This window comes from Paramisgurnus dabryanus, chromosome 3, assembly GCF_030506205.2.
Source record: "Paramisgurnus dabryanus chromosome 3, PD_genome_1.1, whole genome shotgun sequence".
NCBI classification, from domain to species: Eukaryota; Metazoa; Chordata; class Actinopteri; order Cypriniformes; family Cobitidae; genus Paramisgurnus; species Paramisgurnus dabryanus.
In genome coordinates, this window is record NC_133339.1 from 18,911,681 (window position 1) to 18,921,849 (window position 10,169).

At 38.3% G+C, this 10,169-nt stretch overlaps 1 protein-coding gene across 1 annotated transcript; it reads right to left on the minus strand.

The window, feature by feature from the left end:
* Positions 1-2,488: 2,488 nt before the first annotated feature.
* c1qtnf6a (C1q and TNF related 6a) lies at positions 2,489-9,937 on the minus strand. Its single transcript, XM_065252866.2, has 3 exons — positions 9,900-9,937; positions 7,544-7,726; positions 2,489-4,879 (listed from the first exon to the last, which is right to left on the minus strand). Exons 2-3 carry the CDS (start codon positions 7,716-7,718, stop codon positions 4,332-4,334), a joined length of 723 nt encoding a protein of 240 aa, XP_065108938.1. The 5' UTR covers positions 7,719-7,726; positions 9,900-9,937; the 3' UTR covers positions 2,489-4,331.
* Positions 9,938-10,169: the final 232 nt, after the last annotated feature.

A 10,169-nucleotide genomic window follows, 5' to 3' on the forward strand; every position in this document is an offset into this window, starting at 1 on the left:
ATAAGTGCACTTTTTAATTTTGGACACCACTACAAATTGCTGTTCCCTTCAAATATTGCACTATTTAAAAAGGATTAGTCAATCCAGAATTTCAAAATATTCCAAGAATTTTTTTTTTAAGAAAACATTCCAGGATTTTTCTAATTTTAATGGACTTTAATGGACCCTAACACTGAACACTTAAAGGGCGTGTTGCAGGTTAACCACCACTGTCGATTAATGGGTACATAAATCACTCAAGATATGTGTATAATTTTTAAAATGTCTCAAAAATGGTCTTAAAGAACACTTTTTTTACGTTTTTGGTATTAACGTTTTTTTTTACGCAATTCTGCGATGACGTCACGTTGGGTAGAAGTGGAGAAAGCCTCAGCCAGAGCCATAGAGATAGATGAGACATTTATTGCTGTTTAATACTTACGTATACAATTTGGAAATCATATATACATCGTAGGAAATATATAATGTGTTATACTGCAAAGTTACCATGCTAATTATTATTTATGATATCTGTGGAGATAAATAAAACTTCGCAAATCTGCTGATTTGATCCATTCATGTCCTGACCACCAGGCTAGAGATTTTTAAACATCCTTAATCCACACTTACTAGTCTATCAAATAATATCTCAAATATATTGTTTTGTGAAATAAAAGGATGCCTTGTTATATTGTTTATGCGATTATAACGAATCACACGATCATTTTATACGCAGCAGTCAGCAGCTGCAGCACACTCGGATCCGACCGCATACATACTGTAATAAACAGGCGTTCGGCGGCTTTTTACATCACGCCAGACTATGCCATTTGAGGAGGAACCGCTCATTGATCACCGTATTTTAATAAATCCTGTACATGTTTGGACCTGCCGAACAGGTTGAGCACTTTCATATACTTTGTTGAGCAGAGAGGCTGCACTTTGACCAGCGGGCTGCGGGAACCGGCGCACATCACGCCGCCAGACGGTGTTGTTAACTCGAAACGTATAACTATTATCAGATCGACCCACCGGGAAAGTCCCGACTCTCTCGATTGCCATTCCGCTACTGGCTGTAAGAAAGTGAGTGCGTTTGGGTCGCTGGTCCCCGCAAACAGATGTGACGTGCCTCACTCACCTTCCAGGATTAGAGACATGCTGCCAAAACCGTTTGTGCTGAAGATCGCATAAAGTTACACCCATTTCAGGCAGGATTATGGACCCCCTCAAGCCAGCATGCACGAGTATGTTAATTGTTTGTTTACTTTCTACACGAAGATATGCTAACGTTATGCTATCTGGCTGTCTGCCTATCTCTCTATACTAGCCTATCCATCTGTCTGTCTGTCTGTCTGTCTGTCTGTCTGTCTGTCTGTCTGTCTGTCTATCTATCTATAATCTGCGCTATCAGAACTGTACTTTACTCGTCTTTCTATAGTCATTCTCAATGCTCTCAATGCGGCTTTGGTAAATTCTCTCCCCAGCGTGACGTCATACAGTGCGTTGTGGGGGAAAGGAGAATCATTGCAAACCGCTGTACTTTTTCATACTTTTTCGGGTTTTGTGATACCCAACAACATAAAATACAATGGATAACACTTTAAATGGTTATTACACACAAGCAAGTTGCACAAATTCGTAAAAAAAAAAACCTGCAACACGCACTTTAACTCAACCCTTAACAGTTTTTTTCAACGATCCCAAACGAGGCATAAGGGTCTTATCTAGAGATTGTCCTTACGTTGAGAAGTGTCCTTGACGATTGTCATTTTTGACAAGAAAATAAAAAATCTGCACTTTTAAACCACAATTTCTCGTCTATCTCCGGGCCTGTGATGCGCCAGCACGACCTCACGTAATTGCGTAATGACTTTTTAAAGGTCACGTGTTACATATATGAAACGCACATTTGCTTACCATTTTAAACAATAAACTGACACAAAAGACATTAATTAGTATCATTCCCAGACAACATCGGAACGGTCCTCTTTCTTCACACTTGTAAACACTGTGGCGTAGTTTCGCATACATCATCCGTGACCTCTTGACGTCATGACGTATTGTGTGAGGTTGCGCTGGCGTATCACAGGACCGGAGGTAGATGAGAAGTTGTGGTTTAAAAGTGCATATTTTTTATTTTTCTTGTCAAACATGCCAATCATTTCGCTAGATAAGACCCTTATGCCTCGTTTGGGATCGTTTAGAGTCCTTTGAAACTCTGTTGAAAAAACTGTTAAGTTGAGTTAAGTGTTGGGGTCCATTACAGTCCATTAAAATGAGAAAAATCCTGGAATGTTTTCTTTAAAAAAAAAAAATTTCTTCTCGACTGAACAAAGAAAGACATCAACATTTTGGATGACATGGTGGTGAGTAAATTATCTGGATTTTTTTTAAGAAAAAAAAAAAGGACTATTCCTTTAAGGGTATAGTGAGCTATTTTGTACACTGTCTCTTGCATTTAATTTGTGAACAAGTTGTGAAATCTGCAGTAACGAAGATTAACATACTGTGGCATTAAAAACAATTCTTTATTTCCGTAAGACATAACACATACAGTACATAAACAAAAAGCACCATGTACATATTTCCTTTAGATATTAATTTAGAAACAAAAATACAAGTAAATCATTGCACTCAAGTCTGTAACTTTAAGCACCTGATGTCAATAATATTTATAAACATTGGATCAGTGGCAGCCGGTGACTTTTTTTCAAGGGTGCATGATGCGAAGCTCGTCACAACATGTATGTAGCCCGTCTCTTTTATCATAAACCCTTTCAACACGTTTTGACAAGATGCACGATGCACATGGTTCACATGACATGACGCAACAAACACATATTTTGAATTCACACCCCTCGGAAATGAAGTCACTGGCCTCCACTGCATTGGAAGTTTAGCACCTGAATTCCTTGGTTAAAAGTTTAGTAACATTAATATTACATTTTATTAAGCACCATTTCTTAACTAAATCAATTAATACAATAAACTACATACCAACACTACCATCACTCCCTTGTGATTTCAAAACATAAACGTCTCTTTCCTCTTCGTCTTTATTACCATCATCTAAGTCTCTCTCAAGTGGGCTTTTCACTACCGAAATAGTAAAACCACATACATCCTGTTTAACATCCACAAAATGTCCTCACGTGTCCAATAAAAAAGACCCACACGCACTGCATGCAGATCTAAGGACACAAACTCTGATAAGTAATGTTCTGTATCATTTGTGCTACATACTTGAATGAAACTTTAAATCATGTGCCATCGTAAGGGGATGTGTGCTAAGTGCTAGACACAAGGAACAAACATAGAAATGAGGAAGGTAAAAAAAGAATAACAAAGTAAGAAGAGTATTGGGTGTGGGCCTTGATGTAGCAACCACCCCGAAAACCCTAATAACTACAAAGCAATGCACTTAGTGTACTTTAAAGCTGAATTTTTTACACATAAGTGAATTGTACGCGCACCACTGATTTTTATAACCCTGTGTATATTGTATACCTAGGTCATGCATGTCCCTATGTAGTATGTAGCCCAGGAGATGCACTGCATTTTGTTGCAATGTGCATTAAACGTCTATGTACACGTCCAAGTCAAATAAACTTTACTTTGCAAGGATATCGGTACGACCGTGTGCATACACCCCCCCCCAGGTTGGAAAAATGTCTATGTTATACCCAACTATGCATGGGTTAAAAACAAACCATACTTTTTAGTGTAAACACTTAGCAGTGCCGCGGCAAGCACCCACAACATCCCTTTAATGGCCAAGAAAATGTAAATATCTAATATTTGATTCGCTGCCACTACAGGTATTAAAGCATAGAAAAGTGAACCCGGTTCAAATACTTAATGATGATGTTTGTATGTGCCATAAGTTGCCTGGTAATGTCAAAGGTCGAAGGGGCCAGTAAAAGTGCTGTCCAAATAGTCGCTCACACTATGTAAACATAACATAAATGACTAACATAAATCAGCCAAACCCCTTTCCCAACACAGACCATAGGTGCAGCTATTTTGTCTGCCCTGAAAAAGTTCAAGTCTAAACACAAAAACCTGTTGGCTAGTAAATAAGAGGAATTCAAGGTTGCAATGCATTGTGTGACTATTGCATTAGCAGTGCAAAAGGTAATGGGTTCAATTTCCAGGAAAAACACATACTGATACGATTGCACTGTAAGCCTCTTTGGTAAAAAGCATTAGATGCACTGAAATCTAATATAAAATGTTGGGATGATTAGAAACTTCATAAAAATATATAATAAGGTCATCCTTTAATTTTGTATTGCTTCCTTGCAACTTTCTTAAACCTGTCCGTTTTTCATACTTTCCAACGATTTGTCATCTCACTCCGTATCTGGTTTGATGAGGTATCCATTAAAGGTAATGTAAATGTCTACGTCGTCGCTGTATATCGCGTTCTCACGCTCGCGTTTGTAAAGGCGGATCCAGACCTCGTCGCCCTCCTTCAGAAGCAGCATCACGCTCTGACTCTGCATGATGGATCGGTCGCTCGGCTGAGCATAAACGATCGCCTTCTCGCTCTCGTTCTGCATGATGTGAAGATACGTCTCCTTAAAGTTCCACGTGTGGATGTTCACGTTAAAGTAGTAGATACCTGGTATGTGGCAAAGAAACTTGCCAGAAAACATGTCAAAGTGTTCGGGGACGTTTACGAAGATGGTGTCGAAAATCAGGGCCTGGTAGTTATCCACGCTATGAAGGGACTTCCGTCGGCCCACCGAGAAAGCCGAATGCTGGGACTTGCAAGAGTCACCCGGAGCTCCGGCTTGTCCCTTGGCTCCTTTGGGACCTTCCGCACCCCTTGGTCCTGGGGATCCCTCGATTCCAAGCTTTCCAGGAGTTCCCCTTTCTCCACGGTCACCCTTGTCACCTTTGAAAAAAGAAAAATAGGGTAGATACAACAACTTTCTACTTGTAAACATCTTGCTGGCTCCTTAAAAAAAATGTTAAATGCGCTGTCACGTGTAAGTAACTTTGGATAAAAGCATGTAAAAACATGTAAGTATATCCCATTTACATCTTCACTGCTCTACTATAAGTGATCATGTCTGTGAAAACCCAGTTTAAGTTATTTCTACATAAAATCATCCTATATAAGGAACATATGAAATTATAACCTTGATATTTATTGACTGGGTAAGGTCATGTCAAAGATTGAAGTTAATGTGAAATCTGTGCTCCTAATCTTATTATTAGATTATGAGACTTCACAGACAGGTTTACATTTTGTTATACAACATAGTGTGAATCATTATTTTGCATATTGCTTTTTATAAACATCTTGATACTCTAACAAACATGTTAACATACGATTCTCTTCAAAATGTTGCCTTGCAATGACTGCAGTTTCCTGAAAGAGAAAACCGACCGTTGAACTTTATGACTCTTTTGCTAATGTCCTCTGTGGCAATCCAACACAAAATTTCTGCTAGGCTAAAAAAAGCTCCCACAACGTCAAATAACAGCTTCTAAAAAGTCCCAAGGAAGTTTTTTTTCTCTTTTGCCTGTCTGGGTCAGCATGCAATTTCTGGCACTGGTTCAGACCTCAAAATTTCCACAAGCTGCATTTCCTGCATGCATGCATGCAACAAAGACACATGCATAGGCGACCCTGCTCAATTTTTTCCCCGCCACATCAGCACCTTTTCTGCCAGGTCTCTTACTTCCTGTTGGCCAAAATGGTCTTCAATGAAGCAAAGTTTCCTAAGCTAAGAGGTTAACTGGGGCTTTCAAAGGGATAAACACAGATGGAAATACAATCAAAGAGTATTATTCAGCCCCTGCTGAATCACAACAATGCCTTCTTGGACACTTTGTCTTGCTTTATTCGACTTTGAAACATGTTGTAATGTGTGACTTTAAGCATCTGCAGATGATTTTGATGGTTTAAACAAAGCTGAAGTTTGTGGGAGCCAAGTCTTCAGTTGGAATGGGAATTGTGCACAATAGTCAGTGTTGGCATAGAGGATTTAGGATTTCTACATCTTGTATAAATGTGACTATCATGCATGCTAATTTATATTTATATTGATGCATTTGGCAGATGCTTTAATCCAAATGGATTTACAGTGCATAGATTTTACCAACGTGTGTTCTCTGAGTTAAAACCACTGATCTATATAAATGACTGAATTGCACATGACGTCACAATTGTGAAGCCACCGCGCCGCCATATTGGTATGCCCAAACATTCTATTAAATCAATAGGAGTTATGAGATTTTAATGATAAAACACTACTTTATCAGTCTCCCGTTTTTATATCTGAAGTCTTTCTGTTTAATATTACAACTCAAACGTCATAAGCATGTACATATAATATAAAAACAACACCCATTTTCGATGCCCCTGTGCTTATAAAAAGCCACAAAATAAAGGTTTTTATTCAGAGAAATAACACTGACCGTGTTGGCTTTCAGTGTCATAAAACTTTATTTAAAGCCCGTGTCATTACAACAGAATGCAGCAGACACTCACCTTAACGGTACATTTACATGGGGCATAAGCGTTAACGCTTAACGGCTTGTCTGAAGGGTGGCCAACAGCCAATCACAGTGGCCGCTACACATGCTCCGATCTTTCATAAACGTAATTGGCTGGCTCTGCCTAGGTTATTTGCATAAGGCAATGTGATTGGCTGGCGCACGTGTTGCCGCTTGAAAAGTTGAAAAATGCAATTATTTGCAATGTTTATTAAAATACGTACACAAATAATTTTGTGTGACTGATACGCTGTAAAGCGAGTGAATTTAGATCATGATTTTGAATGTAAGTCAATGACGCCCTCTGCCGGTTGGGCATAGCAAGATGGCCGCTCGAACTCTACGATGGCTTCATCTCTCGCCGTTACGTTAACCGTTCTATGCGCAATCCAATCATTAACTCTTTCACCGCCATTGACGAGATATCTCGTCAATTAAGAGAAAATGCTTCCCCGCCAATGATGAGATTTTCCGTCTTTCGGTGCCCTTCTGCAACTTTTTAAACCCGGAAGTATTGCCCTATGGCAAGCGGCTGCATGTCCGTGTCTGTTTTAAAGATCGCTCTGAATGGGATCTCTATGAAAAGTCCGTCACAATAATGGAATTATCTTTGCTTTTTGCTCAAAATGTGGTGTTTTTGCAGAAACCTACCCATTTTCAAAAGCTGATTACAAGAGAACCATTGAAGGTAGGATGAAACGTTTTTTTTTTTTTTTTTTTGAAAGCAGAGGGTCTGCTCTTTCATTTGTATGTTGTATGTTTATATATTTAAAGAAGAACATTTTCTGGAAGGCATTAAACTTTGGTGAAAATCATGAAAAACGCTGGCGCTGGCTGGCAACTTTTTTTAAAAACGCTGGCGGTGAAAGAGTTAATATAGATCAGTGGTTTAAACCTATGACATTTTGCGCTACTAACGCATGACTAAGTTCTATACCACTTAGCTATACAGGAGCATAATTTACAGACTACTTTTTGTTTTAGTCTTTTTTGTTTGAGCCACAAGACTCAACCAATCGGTCAATCAATGAATGTATGAATTAATTTTGGGTACCTTTGAGAATGGTCATGTTGATAAACGTGCGGACCTCGGGGATTGCAGGCATGCCTCCTCTTAATGTTGCAGCATCATCTAGTGGTGGGAGGTGATCGCAGCATCGACGACACGGTGGTTGAGGTACAGAGACAACCAGATGTAAAAACAGACAGACGAGCCCATATCCAAACATAGTGGAACCTGAAGAAAAAATATAGATTTGCAGCCTGTAAAAATAAAGTGGTCTAGGATTTTTCGAGGGGGCGGTAATGACTCCTTAAAATAACTTTCAACCATAATTTTTTTAGGTAATATGAGATTGTGAAAGCATGGTGTATTTAAAAAATTGGATTATTAATGTAGACTGGATTAGGTTGTAAATAGAGAGTTAATGCAGATAAATGGAGTAGATAATAACACTATTTTATATAAGCACACTGAGAGAAAAAGAGGGGGAAGGTAGAGAGAGAGAGAAAAAGGGAGCCAAAGAGAAAGTGGGAGGGAATGGGAGGGCGTAAGAGAGGGTGGAATGCAGTTTGACTAATTCAGCCCCCTTCAGGTCAAACATTAATGTTTCTGTTGATCTGTGTCCAACCTGAACACAGTTTAATCTGTCTGACTCCGACATCAGAAGTCATCTGCTAATTCTCCAAATGTATCAACACACTATGGAGATACATGTATACAATTTTTCATTTTAGTGAAAACAATTTCTATCACTGCTAACACTTTATATAAACAAGATCCGCCTTCAGCGTTCCAAAACTGCGGTTCATTAAAATACAAGAGGCTGCTAAAATCCATTATGAAATGCATATTGTAATGTTCACAATTATGCATGGGCCAATATTATATTTTGGAAGTATGATAAACTTAAACAAAGATACCAAGGTTTTATGGTGTTGCGATATATCCATTGCAACCCTAAAATGTCAAGATCTTCTCAAATGTCAAACAACTTTACAACTGGACACATCTTATTTTTAAGCAACATGCATGCATGTCTGCCAGGTAAAAATAAAGCCTTTAAATTATAATATTCTTTCAAAAAATGTTCTTTTTGTAATAAATATTAAATGAAAACATCCAATCAATTACATGACTTAATAATTTAATCTCGGTATACCTTAAAACTGGTAACCGGTCCATGCCTATCCACCATAAAGACAAACTGAGGAGCACAATCACTGAGTAAACATCTCAGTCCAAATCTGAGTTTCCTGAAGAAAGAGTTTTGATAGCTCATCATTTCATGTAGTTTATAAAGCTTTGGGTTTTACATGATCTCACTGTAACCCAGATAAGAAGATCTGAAGGCTCTCATGCCTCCCTGCTGGCCTTTAATTTAACCCAGTGGGTTTTTATGATGTGCCTGCAGTACATTTTATACAAGCCTCTATAAGTCTCCAATACAAGCATCTTATTATAATAGGTCGCTAGGTCTGACATGTTGAGACGCATAATAAAATTGAAGGTTTTGATACTACCAGCATAACAAATGTAGAAAAATCTAAGCACATCAAAAGAAAACAGTAGGATACAAAGCCTGAGATCACTAAAAGCATTTTTGTATATTTTTAACCAAAATTTTTTATTTCGAATTCTTTGAGCATTACAAAGAAAGGTTCAATTGAAATATAACCGTATTTTACCCCCACTTTCAGTACAGGATTTGTACAAACTCCTGATAATCCACGTTATCCCATCATGATTTATTAATATCACATCTTGTGTGCTTTAAGAAAAATCTCTTACTTATTGGAAAAATTAATTTGATGGGTAAATGCTGGGTTGTTTTTAACCCAGGGCTGGGTCACTATTGGACAAAACACATTGCTGGGTAAAAATGACCCAACTGTGCATTGTTTTAACCCAACTGCTAGGTTATTGTCAATCAACCATGTTGAAACAACCCAGCATTTGGGTTAAAACAACCTGGGTTAAAAACAACCCAGCATTTTTACTGACCAAAAATAACCAGAAGGAGCAAAAACAAAACAAAACTGAAAAGTCCAAATAATATCAAACATGTCAAACCAATATGAAGTCAGACATTAAACAGTTTACAGTTAAAGATGCGGTACAGGCGTAGAGCTATGATAAATCTGTAGCGGATCTCAGCTGTCGCAAAGCATGAACGCTTTGCAGATGTTCACATCTGCATCTGTCCATCTGCCTGCAATCTGCCAACAAACCCTAAACACACGTGTGAGAACTTCCTGCTGCAAGATCTCAAAAACTTCATATGATGTTAAACTGAACTCTCTTTAAGAACAAATGATGAAGGCACAATAAAAGTTTTATCTCTTTTTTGCTTGCGTTATAGCATGTGTGTGTGATTGCGCGCTTGCGTGTGTGTTTTGGCAAAACTTACTGTGGTCCCTGATGAGCTGCAGAAGGTCGGCGAGTTGAGAAGAGAGAGCAAGAGAAAGAAAATAAGAAAGTTTCTTACTTTGCTTTTTCCTCTCCCTCCCTCTCTTGCCCGCCCATTCCCTCGTATAATTCTCTCTCTCACTGCCTGTCTCCTATCACATTCCCAAACACAAAGAGTCACTAGTATGTTTTTTAATTTTTTTTATTAAACAACACTTTTTAAATGTGTATATATATATGGGTGTGAAATCCAGGCTAAAGTCTAAGATTA

What these genes read in the sequence shown, in the direction of transcription:
- c1qtnf6a (XM_065252866.2), bottom strand. Translation starts at nt 7,718, where the DNA reads ATGTTTGGATATGGGCTCGTCTGTCTGTTTTTACATCTGGTTGTCTCT. An exon ending in CAACATGACCATTCTCAAAG is followed by an intron (nt 4,880 to 7,543) that starts GTACCCAAAATT and finishes CTTTTTTCAAAG; the next exon opens with GTGACAAGGGTGACCGTGGA.